Source organism: Dromiciops gliroides, chromosome 3 (assembly GCF_019393635.1).
Source record: "Dromiciops gliroides isolate mDroGli1 chromosome 3, mDroGli1.pri, whole genome shotgun sequence".
Taxonomy (NCBI): domain Eukaryota; kingdom Metazoa; phylum Chordata; class Mammalia; order Microbiotheria; family Microbiotheriidae; genus Dromiciops; species Dromiciops gliroides.
Window position 1 is genome coordinate 458,552,789 of NC_057863.1, and position 17,816 is coordinate 458,570,604.

At 40.8% G+C, this 17,816-nt stretch overlaps 1 protein-coding gene across 1 annotated transcript in view; it reads right to left on the reverse strand.

The window, feature by feature from the left end:
* DAPL1 (death associated protein like 1) overlaps window positions 1–17,277 on the reverse strand; it is a 37,952-nt gene extending 20,675 nt beyond the window's left edge. The window contains exons 1-2 of the mRNA XM_043997444.1: window positions 17,156–17,277; window positions 3,180–3,267 (exon numbers count right to left, since the gene is read on the reverse strand). Of these exons, the coding sequence (XP_043853379.1) occupies window positions 3,180–3,267; window positions 17,156–17,213 (146 nt within the window). The 5' untranslated portion in view covers window positions 17,214–17,277. The remainder of the gene's footprint in view (window positions 1–3,179; window positions 3,268–17,155) is intronic.
* Between the last annotated feature and the right edge of the window lie 539 nt (window positions 17,278–17,816).

The following is a 17,816-nucleotide window of genomic DNA, read 5'->3' on the forward strand; positions in this document are numbered from 1 at the left end:
TGTTGTATTCTCTCTCTCTCTCTCTCTCTCTCTCTCTCTCTCTCTCTCTCTCGGTGGGGCAATGAGGGTTAAGTGACTTGCCCAGGGTCACACAGCTAGTAAGTGTCAAGTGTCTGAGGTCAAATTTGAACTCAGATCTTCCTGAATCCAGGGACGGTGCTCTATCCACTGTGCCACCTACCTGCCCCTGTATTCTCTTAATAGAATGTAAGTTCTTTGAGGATAGGGACTATTTTATGTCTGTCTTTGTATCCTCAGCAATTAGCACAGTGCTTGGAACACAGTACTCACTTAATAAATAGCTTTTGAATTTAATTGACTGGCATTACCAAATACTTTGCTATAGGATATAGACAAGCCTTTTGTCCAGCCCTACTCTGACTGTATGTCAGAAACTTTGCATGGATGTTATAGGGACATACTCTTTGCCTCTGGGCCTTGACCGACTTTGTATTAGCCTTGTTGATACTGGACACCTTGATACCAGGAAGCTATGGTACCTGACTATTCCTAGACCTTCCATTGGGACACCACACCTGAACTTATGGGACAAATCTCTGAGATTGAAGTCAACACCATGGCAAGTTTTGGAAGAATATTAAATACATCACCCTAGGATGAGTAGGCTAGCTTCTGTTTGTAAACCAGTTTGAAACCTGTGCTTTCATGTCTGTTTGGGAGTCCAGCATGGATTGACAGTGAGGAACTCAGGAGTTTCTAGCGCAAGTGTGTAACCTGGTGTTACCATGGAGATCCCACCTAGGATCCATCAACCTGTACCATATTAGAATGGACTCCCATGACCATTTTACATAAGATGGTAGGAATAGTGGAAAGAACAGAGGCTCTGAAATCAGAAGGCCTGCATTCAAATCCTACTTCTGCTAATTACTATTTGGGCAAACCATTTGAACTCTGTTTTTTAGCTTTCTCAACTACCAAATGAGGCCGTTAAACTTAGCTGATCTTGAAGGGTCTTTTTTTTATGTTTGGTTGCTCAAAGACATGGACTTTTAATTCTTAAATTCCAGGCCTGGAAAAAAAGAACAACTTATCATAATTAACTTGTCCTATATTTGCACCAGCGATTTCAACTGAAACAGGTTTTAATTTAATTGCTTGTTTCCCCTATATCATTGTTATTTTTCTTTTATTATCTCTTATTAAGTAGCTGTTGCTAATGAGGCGAACAGGTACTTTATTTTAAGAATATGGAAAAAATCGTTAGCATATTTCCTCCTCTTCAAGATAAAATAGAACAGAGGTTGGGAGGTAAACAATTTTTAGAAGGAGTAGGTTTAAATATTCTTTCCCCCCCAAAAAAAAACCAAGAAAAGTCACACCCAATGTTCCATTGAGTCCAATATTTTGTCTCTGACATTGGTAAATCCCTATGAAGTTGACCTAAAAATGATGGCCCCTAAATGCCCTTGACTTTCTTTTAATGCCCCATTACAAACCTGTCATCCATAAATTTAATCAAATCTTCCTTGAATATTTTCTATAATAATGTCTTCTTGGAGTAACAAGGTCTATATGTTTCATTATCTGCTGAATACACTATTCCCCTCCCCCCACTTTTAATTCTCTTTCCTTAAATGGTATTTAGAATTTTTCTGGATGTTTGTGTACAGAATTAACTAACAATTTTCCACTGCTTAGCTCTGGGCATAATGTAGTGTGTCAAGGATGTGGCAGAATTAGCAAGGGGAAAACCAATTCAATGCCTTTCCGGATATGCCGAATATAGTGACCATTAGTTTCTAAATAATTGAGTGGAGAATTTAAAACCCCAAAAGTATTCATTTTAAATTTGCGAGTCTTGTTCCCAAAAGCATCTTATAAAAGCAGGTCAGGGTGGCTACGTGGCGCAGTGGATAAAGCACCGGCCCTGGATTCAGGAGTACCTGAGTTCAAATCCGGCCTCAGACACTTGACACTTATTAGCTGTGTGACCCTGGGCAAGTCACTTAACCCCCATTGCCCCGTAAAAAAAAAAAAAGCAGGTCAGGTTTAGGACAATATTTTAAAAAGTGATCTGAAAATAGTATGGAGGGAACTGCATTAGCTTTGGATGCAAGCAATGGAGAAGTGGATTGGGAGTTGGAAGTTTTGATCCCAGTTTCTGCTCCCCTAGATACTTGAGCTAGTGACTCAAATCTCTCTGGGGCTTTGCAAAAGGGCATTAATAACACCTGGACTACCTAGCTCACAGGATTGTTTAGAGCACCACAAGTGTCTGTGAACATTGAAGCATTGTGTAAATGCCAGCATTCAAAGACCCCAATCACAAAGTGATTGTGGAGGCAGCCACCTCCCCTTTAAATCTCATTTTCACTTTCTAGCTCCCTGACAGCTCCAACACTGAACCTGGAGTCAGGAAGACCTGAATTCAAATCCGGCTTTGGAGACTTACTAGCTATATGCCCTTAGGCAAAACACTTGACTTCTATCTGCCTCAGTTTCCTCAACTACAAAATGGGCATAAATAATAGCACCTACCTCACAGGGTTGTTGTGAGGATCAAAGGAGATGATATTTACAAAGTAATTAGTGGGGCTACGTGGTGCAGTGGATAGAGCATCGGCCCTGGAGTCAGGAGTACCTGAGTTCAAATCCGACCCCAGACACTTAACACTTACTAGCTGTGTGACCCTGGGCAAGTCACTTAATCCCAACTGCCTCACCAAAAAAAAAAAAAAAAAAAAAAGAGATATATAACTATATATCTGAAAGAAGCTCCAAGGGGCAGCTAGGTGGCACAGTGGATAGAGCACCAGCCCTGGAGTCAGGAGTACCTGAGTTCAAATCCAGCCTCAGACACTTAACACTTACTAGCTGTGTGACCCTGGGTAAGTCACTTAACCCCAATTGCCTCACTAAAAAAACAAACAAACCAAAAACCAAAGCAATTAGCGCAGTGCCGAAAATATAGTAGGTGCTTAATAAATGTTCCTTCCCTTTCCCTTCTCTTCCCAACCCTTATGATGTGACAGATAAAGGGTTTCCTAGATTCTGCCAGGTTGTGTCTATTTCCCTCCTTGGTCCAGGACAAAACAAGGCGAGCCCTATTTAAACTAGGTAACAGAAGACCTGAAGGCCTTCATTACAACCGAGGGGATTTCCCCAGAGCTGAGGGTGGTGATGGGGAAGTGAGCTTCTTGACAAACAATCCTTACCTAGTCTTCTCTAGTCCCCCCTTTTTGGCATTTCTCTCCACAACTGCAGTTTCTTGTTTTTTGGAAACTCGCATTCTTCCGGCTTTGACTGCAAAGAGAAGGAGCAGAGATGTTAGAGCTCCCCAAAAGAGCCGTAGGAAGGTTTGCTCTCTTACTGACAGCCTTGGGTTTTAAACATTGCAACTTTAGAGGGACAGATAGCCTGAAGCTTAAAAGATCACTTAATTATAACTCTACTTAAAGTAGTACAGTAAAAGTTGTGCTAAAGCAGCATAAAGAAAACCTTTCACTTAAAAAATCGTCTCAGTAGCCTGCTTGTTTATCTTCTCCCTGTAATGTGGTTAGACCAGAAGAAGAAGAAGAAAAAAAAAGACAAACCTCAGGTTTTTGCTGCGAGGCACCATAGTACAACAGAAAGAACTTTCACTATGAATCACTCACTATTTAACTACTTTTGCTATTTTAGGCAAGTCACTTAACCTCCCTGGGCTTTAGTTCCATGCTCTGTAAAATGAAGGGAATGGACAAACTGGCCTCTGAGGTATCTTCTTTTTTTTTTTTAAATTAATAAAGTATTTTATTTTTTTGCGTTACATGTAAAGATAGTTCTCAACTTTTGTTTATACAAGCTTTACAATTTCAGATTTTTCTCCCTCCCTCCCCTCCCTCCAACCACACCTACTCAGCAGGTAATCTGATATAGGTGTTATATATATATATATATATATATATATATATATATATATATACACATAATTACATTAATCCTATTTCTGCATTAGTCATGTTATAAGAGAAAAAATCAGAGCAATGATGAAAAACCTCAAAATAGAAAAAAAAAACCAACAGCATCAAAAACAAAAGAAATAGTATGGTTCATTCAGCATCTATACTCCGCAGTTCTTTTTTTTTTTTTTTTTGTCTTGGATTTGGAGATCCTCTTCCATCACGAGTTCCCTGGAACTCTTCTGCACCATTGCATTGGTGAGAAGAATATAGTATATCACAGTAGATCAACACTCAATGCTGATGATACTGTGTACAATGTTCTTCTGGTTCTGCTCATCTCACTCATCATCAGCTCACGCAAGACCCTCCAGGTTTCTCTGAGGTATCTTCTAACTTCTAAATTTATGGCTCTATATTTGGGGAGGATAATACTAATTAATTGTAAGGCAGCTAGGTGGCTCAGTGCCTGGAGGCAGAATGGTGTGAGTTCAAATTGTGGCTCAGACACTTACTAGCTGTATTACCCTGGGCAAGTCACTTAACCTCTATTTGCCTCAGTTTCCTCAACTATAAAATGGGAATTATAATAGCATCTATCTCCCAGGGTTGCTTTAAGGATCAAATAAGATAGTATTTGTAAAATGCTTAGCACAGGACCTGGCATAGAGTAGGCTCATATAATTAATTGCATGTTTCTTTCATTTAGAAGAACACAGGTATTTCTTCCCTCCATGATGACTGGAAGAGGGGCGGGGAGTCTGAGTAGGTAATTTAGTTGAGAGGTGTAAAATCCAAATAGAAACGACCCCAGTGGGTCACATATTGACTCAGCAAACAACAAATTGGCATTAGCTATGTTTTATTGTATTTTTATTTATTTTGCTAAATACTTCCCAATTACATTTCAATCTGGTTCAACTTGCACTGAGCATTGTTGCTGCTGCATGCAGCAAGTAGGCCTTAAATTTCACACCTTTGATCTGGGCCAATCCCATTTTACAGGTGAATGACAGATCAAGGAATGAGGTGTAGTGAGATTAAGTGACTTTTGCAAAGTTACACAGATAGTGAACAATAGAGACAAGAGTCATTCACTCAGATTCACGTAGATTCCCTCAGGCCTTCTACTTAAGAAAATAATTATCTAACCATGTTTTTGCATGATTGGGAATTATAATGTGATATCTCCATTTTGTAGTTGCCATTTCCAGCCAAGATTTCTGAAGGCCAAATAATGTGGGATATGTTTAAAATCATGATAACATGGGTTTCATTCAACATAGGTGCCCATAAGTATAAGGACCGCCCCTCATTATGATGCAGACCCCAAACCCCTCAAATACAAATGTTCTAAGTTAATTACATTGCATTAATAATCTTGCCATTCATAAAACCAATTAGCACTAATTAGGCTACAGATGACCTAACAACAACAATTCAAGTGTTGAACAATGTCAGATGAAATCAACTTTTGAGAAAGAATAATCTATTTCAGTGAACATGTCAAATCAAATTCTTTTTTTCTCCGTATGTCCAGGAAATCTGTGAATTCAAAAGCAGTCAGATTAAAAAAAAAAAAAACAAAACCCAACCCTGAATGTATGTAAATTTGTTTGAACTCATTAATTCTTCTTATGGATATGTAATATCTGCAGTTTTCTATAACTATTTAAAATAGAACAAAAAATGAAGAAAATCTATTCTATTCCTGAAAGCACTTCTGGAAAGACCAAAGAATTCTTCATTCAATGCCTATATGATTTTTGTTGGGATTTTGCTAGGTTCATTCAGACAAGAAAAAAAAAGAGGGGGGGTGCTTTTCTGGTACCTTGTATACTTTAGATTTCAATTAGATATTCATATTAAAGAAAAAACTCAAAGGACAACAGTAAAAGTCAAGTATGAGTAAAATTATATCCTCCGATACAGTCTTTTTTAATGCTAGTAGCTATTAGCTATTATTTTAATGAGCTTACATTCTTTTTTTTTTGTTTTTTTTTGGGGGGGGCAATGGGGGTTAAGTGACTTGCCCAGGGTCACACAGCTAGTGTCAAGTGAACTCAGGTACTCCTGAATCCAGGGTCAGTGCTTTATCCACTGTGCCACCTAGCCGCCCCCTCTCTGATACAGTCTTAAAATGCAAAATGAAACTTTTTCTTAAAAGAGTCCAGAAATATACAGGGTAGGCAAACCAGACTAGCTGAAGTAGCAAGGCACTTTACAGGCGAGACAAGGGGTGGTATGATCCAGCTGAGTCAAACCATTACTATTTCACCTTGATCACCCACCACCTCCCTTGATATCCTGATGGAAACAGGCCAGGACCCTGAGCCCAAGACCTATAAGAGTAGTAATGGCCCTGATACCAGTTATCTGGCTTCCAATCTTACCCCTGAAGACATCATGGAGGGGAGAAACACTTGTGGAAAATGGACCTGCCATCCTCCAAGTTCTGGGAAATGGAATGGGAGGGGTGGGGTGGGTCTGCTTTCCTCTTGCCCAATCTTGTTCAACAGCAAGGCTTTGGTTATTCTAGTCCCCAGCTCTTCCGCGGCTCTCATGTTTTTTACTCAACTAACTGCCTTTTTTTATAAGTATCAGGACTTATTCCATCAGTCTAGTGGCGTGACCTGTGTGCATTTATGCAACTAGATGCTTGATTTTGTTACCAACACTAAGAAAACTTTCCCTTTCCCCCTTTCTGCTTTGTTTCAGTGTGATTTAATTATAAGGAAGGCATGAGTTGACCACACAGATATAGTTTAGCTGTCGACAGTCCTTTATTCACAAACATAGAAGCAAAAAGAATCAAATCTAATATATTAAAACAACTATCACATAGATGGAGGCTTTTCCCCGAGATGACAACACCAAACCAGTCAAGAGTGAGAGGGTGACAGAGGCGGCAGTTTGTTGAAGAAGACAGCATAGAACAGGACCATAATTAACCTTGTTTTATGGATTGGAAAACTGGGGTCCAGAGAAGTTAAAGAAGCTTGCTCAACGTCATGCAGTATGTGTCATGGCTGGGATTTAAGCCAAGTCCCCCTGACTCAACGTCTGCCATTCTTTCCACGATACTGTGATCACTTTCCAGAAGAGTCCCTAGATATTCTCTATAATTCCAGAGGTCAGAATTAGCACTGATGGATAGAAGTGTTAGGGAGATAGATTTTGAGTCTAGGAATGCAAGCTTAAAAAAATGACAAGGCTTGTGAGGCTCAAGTGAGATAATGGGTATAAGGCACTTTGCAAACCTTAAAGTACAATTATTATGTTAGCTTTCAGTCACCATACCTTCAGTCTGGTAATGACTTCATTTTCTGAGCGTTCTACTGCTCAAGCAATATTTATAAAGCAATGGAGGCTTGTGTGCTGGTAAATGTTTAGTGAGGGGAGGGGGCATGGGGATGCATGCACACACCTTTAAATTTAATTTGCACTGTTACACTTTCTTAAGTCCAGACAATCAACAAAACAACAACTCTAGTCTTGATTTGAAGCAATTGTTGATTTCTGAGGTGCTACTGTTGAGTCATTTCAGTTGTATCCAATTCTTCATGACCCCATTTGGGGTTTTCTTGGCAAAGATATTGGATTGGCTTGCCATTTCCTTCTCCAGCTTATTTTATAAATGAGGAAACTGAGGCAAACAGGGTTAAGTTACTTGCCCAAGGTCACACAGCTAGTGTCTGAGGCCAGATTTGAACTTAAGACTTCCTGATTCCAGCCCCAGTGTTATAACTACTGTGCCACTTAGATGCCCAAAGTGTAAACAGTAAGGTGTAAACACTCACATTAAAAATTTAATAATGGGGGGCAGCTAGGTGGCACAATGGATAGAGCACCTGCCCTGGAGTCAGGAGGACCTGAGTTCAAATCTGGCCTCAGACACTTAACACTTACTAGCTGTGTGGCCCTGGGCAAGTCACTTAACCCCAATTGCCTCACTAAAAAATAAATAAATAAATAACAATGGTCTGTTGCAAGCTGGTTAGAGCTGGCTCCGACATACTCCTGGTTCCTTGACAATTTAAGTGTATGTTCCCTGACAGAAAGGTTGTAGACAATGGAAAGTTGGAATAAATGATGTCTAGTGTTCCTTCCTGTGATAACATTCTATTGTTGTAGTAAAGAATCTCCCCTCCTCTCTTATTTCTCTTTCCCTCCCACTCTCTTCTTTGTCTTAAAAACTTGGGACAGAGGATGAACAATATCATTCCCAAAATGGTAAAAAGCAATTGAGGGAAAACTGTTCCTATGAAATCTTTATGAGAATGTTCTATGTTCACACAGGCTATCTTTGAAGATAACACTAGAAGGGAATAGGCAAGTAGTCACAGGCAATTTTCTACAATGGGCCACCAAGTTTTTAAGGCCACCAAACCTGGGTGGTGAGTGTTATTGTTATCCTCATTTACAAATGAAGAAACTGAGGCAAGCATTTAATTGACTTGCCTAGAATCACACAGTTGGTAAGTGTCTGAGGTTGGATTTGAACTTGGGTCTTCCTAACTCCATGCCTAGTGCTCTATCTACTTCACCACCTATGATAGAAAGAATTCTGAGCTCTAGGACTGCATCAAAGTACTTATCTGGGTGAATTTTTACAAAGTACCTGAACTTCATTAAAAATGAATACATCTGGGGGGCAGCTAGGTGGCGCAGTGGATAGAGCACCGGCCCTGGAGTCAGGAGAACCTGGGTTCAAATCCGGCCTCAGACACTTAACACTTACTAGCTGTGTGACCCTGGGCAAGTCACTTAACCCTGCAATTGCCTCACTAAAAAAAAAAAAAAAAGAATACATCTGGGGCAGCTAGGTGGCACAGTGGATAGAGCACCAGCTCTGGAGTCAGGAGGACCTGAGTTCAAATTCGGCCTCAGACACTTAACACTTACTAGCTGTGTGACCCTAAGCAAGTCACTTAACCCCAATTGCCTCACCAAAAAAAAAAAAAATGAATACATCTACCATTACTGGAAATTTTTGTTTGTTTGTTTAATTGTGTTTTGCTTGATACTTTGATTTTTTGGACTTGTGATTTCAACATTGTGGGCATTCCCTCCACTGGTACACAGACCACAATACTTTGTGGAAATTTATTTTGATTTGGGGACCCTACCTTTAGGCTGAGATTAGAAAGCCTTAGGCCCTCAGGGTCTCTCCCCCTCCCTCTTGCTTCAGCTGAGCCGGAAAGCCCCGTGGGCTGACTGTACAAGACGCCAGGTCAGACAGCTGGAGGAAAAAGCCCCCAGCTCCCTCTGACCTGCGCGGAGGTATCTGAGAGATGTTGGGCTCTGGTGTAGCCTAGCTGGTGCGCACTCCCCCACACACCAGCCGCAGCTCTGGCTGGTGGATTAGCTTGGCCTGTGGGGGCCCAGAAAGCCCTGAGATTTGAGTGGAGAGAAGAAAAGGTATATATAGACCTGGGAGTTAGACAGCAGGGGGTTTGGACAAGGAGACAGGTGGCTGACTAGAGGAGGGCGGACAAGGATGGAACAGTTTGTTCGGGGGGAGGACGAGAGAGGCTGAGAAGAGGTTCGGACAGACAAGAAGAGGTCAAGTGGCAGCTGAGGAGACGGCAAAGTTCAGACTAGAGACGGGGCTACAAGGACGCAGGAGAAGACGAGAAGGACTAGGAGCAGGGAAAAGAGAGGCCGAAGGGCAGACGGAGCAGACAGACAGAAGGTCGGTGAGAGAAAAACACGGGTTCAACAGTGGCAGTAAGGAGGAGAGAAAAGTTAGGAGGGGATTTACAAAGTGAAAGGGGCTTAGAATAAAGGACCTGAATGCCCTGAGGCGGGGCACGGCTAAGGCCCTTATTGTATTAAAAAGGTTACAGGCCTTATTACAAACCAGGGAAAGTGTAACATGCCCTGAGGCTGGAGATGGCTAAGTCCCTTATTGTATTCAAAAAGTTCGAAGAGCAGCAGGTGGGAAAGAGACACAGTGGAAAGCAGTCAGGTTGCACATTTTATTTCCCTGTATTCCTAATTCTAAATAGTATCTCATAAATAAATTCTGCTTTGATTATTTAGTTAAGAGGCTTCTTAATCTTTAGTTTATCAATTTGGGAGCAGTGTGGTGGACCTTTATAAACGGCCCATATTAAATTAACAGCAGATCAGATAGCCAGTTAGTCAACAGTCCCAGATTAAGTACCCCAATCAGCTTTAGCCCCCAAATTAAACTAGTCAATTAAAAATATTCTTTCAACTTCCAAAACTTTTTATCACATGCAACCCTTGTCTATATGTTACCACATATCCTATGGGGGGAAGCTAGGTGGCACAGTGGATAGAGCACTGGCCCTAGTGTCAGGAGGACATGAGTTCAAATCAGGCCTCAGACACTAGACACTTAGCAGCTGTGTGACCTTGGGCAAGTCACTCAACCCCAATTGCCTCAAATATCCAGGGCCATTTCCAGTTGTCCTGATGTATATCTTGCCACTGGACCCAGATGGCTCTGGAGGAGAGAGTGAAGCTGGTGACTTTGCTCAGTCCTGCCTCACTTAAATCCAATTCACTGCAAGTCATGACATCATCTCCCCATATCATGGTTCTCTTTCAGAACAAAAGACAAGCAACAACAAGAACAACAAACAACCACCACCACCATAAATCCCTCACAGAGGATTTTCAGGAAGCACTGGAGCCTTCTTGTCTTTTAGTACCTTAGGAATACTAATTCACCAGTCAGGATCTCCATCTGTTGTCTCTCATTCTACTCAGTTGAGCAAACCAACTCCTCCTACCAATAATAACAATAGCTGATATAGTCCTTTATGGTTTACAAAGGGCTTTACATATAGTATCTTACCTGGTTTTATAACTCATCTCTTACTCTGCTTTCTGCACACAAGTCATCATGGGGGAACATCCCGTTTGCTTACACCTTGAATTTTTTTCAGTGATCTTTGAGTTATTTGTAATTTTAATTCTTCTTAGATAATAGTGTTCATTAATTCCCAGGCAAACATCATAATAGAACGTTGGTACTAAAAAGATAGTTGTTGTTGTTTCTAAGCAGTAGACAGTTTAGGATCAATGAAAGCAGGCAGTTTCCCATGCTTTCTCCAGAAAATCTGGCTTAATTGCCTCCTTCTTCTACTAATCTTGGAATATAGATCATTATCTATGTGAAGCACTGTCCAAGATACACATGTAGATGGACAGTTTTCCTTCAAGCTTGGCAATATGTGTTCTTCATCCATTCTGTCTTTTCAGTGTATATAGTTAGATAAAATCTGTGTGAAATACTATAGATTTCACTTAGGAGTCTTTACAATATTGAAGGGCTTATGTAATTATTATGATATTAGCTACAAATAGGAACATTTAAAGAACCTTAAGAAATAAATAGGAAAACTTTTTATCTATCCGCTATAACACTGGGAAAAACAAATTTGCTAAATGATACCTCACTTGATATGTTAACAAATTACTGAACAAGGTTTCTCTACAGTGTTATCTATTAGTTCGATTAAACTCAACAAGCATTTATTAAACCATGGAGTCTTATATGATTTTTAATACATGTATGAGAGATACCTTATCTGAAGAGTGTCGTCAATTCTACTGTTATTATGTAGAAACAAATGCTTTCTTCATGTCAATAAACAACAAACATAACAGGATCTTGAATTCTCCATCTTTAAGGTTGGTAGTCTTAAAAACTTGGTGGCCCATTGTAGAAAATTGCCTGTCACTACTTGCCTAGTCCCTTCTCATATTATCTTCAAAGATAGCCCATGTGTACATAGACCCACACGTTTTTGTGAGGTAACTAGGTGGCATAGTGGAAAGAAAGGTGGACCTAGAGTCAGGACTTGAGTTCAAATAGGGTCTCAGACACATACTGGCTGTATGACTCTGGGCAAGTTACTTAACCCCTGTTTGCTTCCGTTTCTTCATCTGTTAAATGGGAATAATAGCAGCATCTACCTCCTCAGGATTGTTGTGAGGATCGAAAGAGATAATATTTCTAAGGTGCTTGGCACAGTACCTGACACATAGCGCGTACTATATAAATGCCCGTGCCCTTCCACCTCCTCACCTTAGCTTGGTGAGCTCCCTACTTCCTATACAGTGGTAGGATCAAAAGATCATAGAAGTATAAGGGCCTTTCTAGGTCATCTAGTTCACCCTACTACAGAAATTAAGCAACTTACCTAAGGTCACACAGTTTAGTATCTGAGCCAGCATTTGCAGTTAGGTCTTCTGACTCTTACCAGCTATGTGACCCTGGGCAAGCCGCTTCACCCTGTTTGCCTCAGTTTCCTCATCTGTAAAATGATCCGGAGAAGGAAATGGTAGAGGACTCCAGTGTGTTTGCTAAGAAAACCCCAAAGGGGATCTTAAAGAGTTGGACAGAACTGAAATGACTGAACAACAGCTTCTCCAAATCCAGTACTCTTTCTATTATATTCACTCTCATAATATATTGTCCAGTTGTTCAAACTAAAGCTCCTTGAGGACAGTGAGGATGGAATGCTGGACTTGTACCTGAGAAATACAAGGCTGGACTCTTGCCTCAGACACTTAGTATCTGTGTGATTCTGGGCAAGCCACTTACCCCTTTTTTTCAGCCTCAATTTTCTCATCTGTGAAATGGATATAATAATAGCAAAGTTTGTTTTTGTTTTTTTTGGTGAGGATCAAATGAGGTAATATGTAATGAGCTCTTTGCAAACTTAAAAGAGTTATAGAAACATTGGCTATGGCTATTATCATTTGTATCTCCAGTGCCTCGGACACAGTAGGCACTTAATAAATGCTTGTTGATGGATTGATTGTTCAAGGTCACATGGAAAGTACTAAGTAACAGAAAAAGCCCTTTGGAACCTTTATCTTTTCATTGTACCAAAATGCCTTCCAGCGACATACAGGACTCTCAGTTTGTTGAGTTCAGTGGAATAACCCTCAGCGGGTCCCTTATTTAATGCCAAACCAAACAGTTACTTAGCTATGTAACTATTCACTGACTCTATTCTTCTCTCCCCTTTATCATGTACTTGGCCTCCCCAGGATGCTTTCTAAGTACAATTTTTGTTGCTTTTGATGTTGTTGAAGTAATGTGGTTCTTTTGAAACTAAAAGCAACAGAGACAGGAAATTCAAAGCTAAGCTACAGCCTGGGCCTCCTAATGTATTCACATTTAATGTGTTCCTGTTTTATAGCATAAATTTAACTGTGGTTAGCTGTAGTGCAATATAAGATATTTATGTCTGTGTAAAAGTGAAGCCACCCAGCCCTTAGCATCTATCAGGAGGGGAGAGTTACAGTCAGGCTGTCTTCTCTATAGAGTCTATTTTCCTCTGTGTATCTGTGGGTATCTTACAGGTTATAGACTTCCTTTTCTTTCTTTCTTTCTTCCTTTCTTCCTTTCTTCCTTCCTTCCTTCCTTCCTTCCTTCCTTCCTTCCTTCCTTCCTTCCTTCCTTCCTTCCTTCCTTCCTTCCTTCCTTTCTTTCTTTCTTTCTTTCTTTCTTTCTTTCTTTCTTTCTTTCTTTCTTTCTGTCTTTCTTTCTTTCCTTCCTTCTTTCTTTCTTTCCTTCTTTCTTTCCTTCCTTCTTTCTTTCTTTCCTTCTTTCTTTCCTTCCTTCTTTCTTTCTTTCTTTCTTTCTTTCTTTCTTTCTTTCTTTCTTTCTTTCTTTCTTTCTTCCTTCCTTCCTTCCTTCCCTCCCTCCCTCCTTCCTCCCTCTCATTCTCTTTTCTTTCTTTCCTCCATCCTTCCTTCCTTCCCTCCCTCCCTCCTTTACTTCCTCCCTCCCATTCTCCTTTTTTTCTTTCTTCCTTCATCCTCCCCCCCCCCCCGCTGCCCCATTCTATTGTAATAGTAGCTAACATAGAATCATTCAGACTTTGGTACCCAGTATTATTGTAGTCTAATGTGTGACCACAGTAATGAATTTATAAGACTTCCATTTCAAGTCATCATTTGCAAGATTCCACTGTTTAACTCTCAAAGATCAGGTCAACCTTCTTGACCTCTGATAGGCAGCTAGGTGGCCCAATGGATAGAACACTAGTCTTAGAGTTGGAAGCTTCAGATACCTCCTAGATGTGTTACCCTAGGTGACTCACTTAACCTGTTTGCCTTAGTTTCCTGAGGGGAAATGGGGATAATAATGCCACCTACCTCTCAGCATTGTTGTGAGAATCAAATGAAATTATGTGTGCATATACATATACATACATATACATATATATACACACACATATATATCACCTAGGACATGGCACATAGTAGGCGCTTAACAAAAGCTTGTTCCCTTCCTTCCCCCTAAAGCTCGTTGCATACCTTAAAGCGCTATATAAATGCTAGTTATTATTATAGCTATTATCAGATCATGTCTGTTGCATTTGGAAAACATCACTCTACAATGAACATTTTCAGACTTAGACACAAACAAAAAACACAGCCTCATAGAATTAGTCCTGGAAAGCCCCTCAGACACCACCTAGTCCAACCCTCCTAATCTGCAAATGAGGAAACTAAGATCCAGAAAAGCTAATACATTGTAAATGACAGAGTATAAATTTATTATAATCAAAGTAACTGCCAAACTAAAGGATGGTGACTTGCCTGAATAACAGAATAACAAGAGTTGGCTTTTCTGGAGTGTTTTAGAATTTGCAAATTGCTGTTCCGTGCCCTTCTTACAGCAATCCTGTGAAGTATATGTTAGAGATATTGTTATCCCTATTATATAGAGAGGTAAACTGAAGCTCCAAGGAATTTCCTTGAATCACACAGCTAGTAAACATCTAAAGTGGGATTTGAACCTAGAGCTTTCTGGTTTGAAGTTCAGCTGTATTCAATGTGTTGATACTGTTGCCCTTGGAAAATATGAGGGTTTTCATTAAATCTCCATTTTGTCGTGTTTACCGTCATAGGATCGTAAATTTGGAGTTAGGAGGGACCTTAGGAGTCATTTAGTTCAACCCACTTATTTTACAGATAAGGAAACTGAGACCCACAGAGGCTAAATAATGGTCCCAAGTTTATATATTAGCAAATGACAGAGCCAGGATTTGAATGCAGGTATTCTGACCTCAGATCTCATGTACTTTTCATTGTATTACAATGTTTCACAGAGGTACTTTATAATTTAGTTGATTGTAATTCTGGACTTTCTATTTTAATAATAATTTTACTGAGGTCTCTTGGTTTTTAAGCAGATGGCTGCACAAATGAGAGTAGTCTATGCAGTCCATGACTAAATTAGCAGCATTGTCTTTAAACATAAAGATATATTGATTATTACATATATTAAATAACACTTTTTATTGTCATAGAATACCTGGAGTTAGAACTTTAAAGTTCAATTCAATGTAACAAACATGTATTAAATACTTACTGTGTGTCAAGGAGTGTCCTAGAAATGGGGATAAAAAAGACAAATTTGAGATAGTCGCTACCCTCAAGGTTCTTTTTTGTTGTTTAGTTGTGTCTGACTCTTTGTGTCCCCATTTGGAGTTTTCTTGTCAAAGATCCTGGAGTGGTTTCTTTCTCCAGATTATTTTACAGTTGAGGAAACTGAGGCAAACAAGGTTAAGTGACTTGCCCAGGGTCACACAGCTAGTCTGTGTCTGGGGTCAGATTTGACAGGTTTTCCTGACTCTAGGCCTGGCACTTATTTTCTAGTAGACCTCAGAAATAAAAGTTTTAGTACCTGATTCTGCTATCTGGGTGACCAGTGACAAGCCCCCGAACCTTAGTCTTTTTGTTCCTTCATTGTTGTGGTCAGACTTTCTATCAAGTACAATTTGGTGGTTATTTGTAGAGGATTGGGTCAAGGAAGGAAGGTATCTCCAGGCCTTAGATGATACACAAAGCTCAGTGAGGTTGAGCTTTTCAGAATTTCTTTTGGAAGAAAACAAGAACGCTAACACACCCCGAGGAAAGAAGTCTCCCTAAAAATAGGCTTCTTGGCTGTTGCCCATCCATATGCACATGCAGATGAGTTACAATAGAACTGATTTCCATGCTTTCAGCAGGTTGTTATAAATAGCAGATGTGGAAAAAAAAATGTGGATGCTTTGCAAAATACCTAGGGAGCTGTCTTTTCAAGTTGGCCCCCTTGTGCCTACATACTCATCCAAATACATTTTCACAGCTTCCTATCCCATTCTTAACTTTGCCCACCCAGAGGCTGAAGAGGAGGAGACACTTGTGAGTGCCACTTTGGGGCTAAGAGCTGTTTCTTATGTGTACAAAGCATAAGCTCCTAGGGTTTAAGGCTGGACGGGGTCTTCTGAAGTCCGTCTGGTCCGGCTCCCTCAGATGATTACTGTCCATACAGGTGCCTTAGGGAGGGAGATATGGTTCAGGAGAAAGGGCGCTTGTTCTGGGCCAGAGGACCTTCAGCCTCTGAGGCCGGCTGTCTCTCCTTTACACTGTAAATAATGTGGAGGCACTTATTTGCAAGTTGTCTCCTCCAATAGAATGTGAGCTTCTTGAAGGCAGAGCCTGGGTTCTTACCTTCCTTGGTATCCCCGGCATGGCAAAGTTCCAGGCACAAAGTAGGTGCTTAATAAATGCTGGTTTGATTGACCTAGGTTCAAATTCTACCTCTGGTACCTTGGGTAAGTCATTAAAACTTCCCTGAGGAGCAGCTAGGTGGCACAGTGGATAAAGCACTGGCCTTGGATTCAGGAGGACCTGAGTTCAAATCCAGCCTCAGACACTTGACACTTAACTAGCTGTGTGACCCTGGGCAAGTCACTTAACCCTCATTGCCCTGCAAAAAAAAGACATTTCCCTGAGCCTCAGTTTCTTCAACTATAAAATGAAGGGTTTGGATTAGACTGCTTCTGAGGTCTCTTCCAGCACTAGATCTTTCAGCCAATGGAGTGCTATAACCCAAACCCCGGGAGGAAGGTTTCCATGGCAACAAACCCCTTTGGCCAGTTGGGGATGCTCTTAATATACACTCAGAGGGTCAGCAGGGGAGGGAAGGGTTCAGACCAACTCATACTATCTTCCCATGACTTGCCGAAAATTTCAAATTTCTTTTGAATAATAGCCTGACACTGTGTTCGTGTAGGTGCCAAGAAGCCTGAAGACACCAGAAGAAATCAAAGGGCATGAAGTTTAAAAAAAAAATCCCCTGAAAGGTTCAGAAGTCTCTCTGCTTCTGTGGGGGAAGTTCTAGATCTGAAATGAGTGAATTGAGGAAGCCCAGTGCAGCAGCAACAGCAGTCCAGGAGCTGTTCATAGTTCAGAGGTCAGCCTACCTGCAGGAGGATGGCCCCCTTTCAGAGGCAAGAGGATGACTTTCACTTCATTTGCCATGGTATGGGCTGCAGCTGCTGCTCCTGCCGGTCCTATTGCTTCTGCTGAGTGCCTGGGTATCACTTTCTCCTCTGCACCCTCTTTTTATACAGGCAGTGGAAAGGGCCCTTTAAGGGCATTGCAGAGCAGCAACAGGGTTTGGCCACCCTGTGCTCTCAGGGGAAGGTGGGGCCTTACAGATTTCCTTCAGGCTTGCAAATGTCTGTTGCCAGTTCTCTGAAGTGGTAGGGTAGAAGTCTTTAGCAGACAAGAAGAGGATTCTTCTCAAGGGAAGGAGAAAGGAAGACTAGGTGGAGTTCCTTGGGCTTCTTTTACCCAATTATGAGAGAAAGAAGAACTAAAAGGGAGTCCATCCTGTTGTGGTTAAGGTGGTAGCAATGATTTTATAGGTGGGGACAGGGATGGGTTTTAGGGAAGAATTTTTAAAAAAATTATTTCTTTAATTTTTTGTGGAAGGAGGTCTGGCCTTGTGATTTCAGCAGTGTGGAGAGCTCCGTGTTGGTGATCAGAAACTTGTCTTTAACTTATAATGTAAAAAAAAAAAAAAATAGGGGCAGCTAGGTGGCGCAGTGGATGGAGCACCGGCCCTGGAGTCAAGAGGAC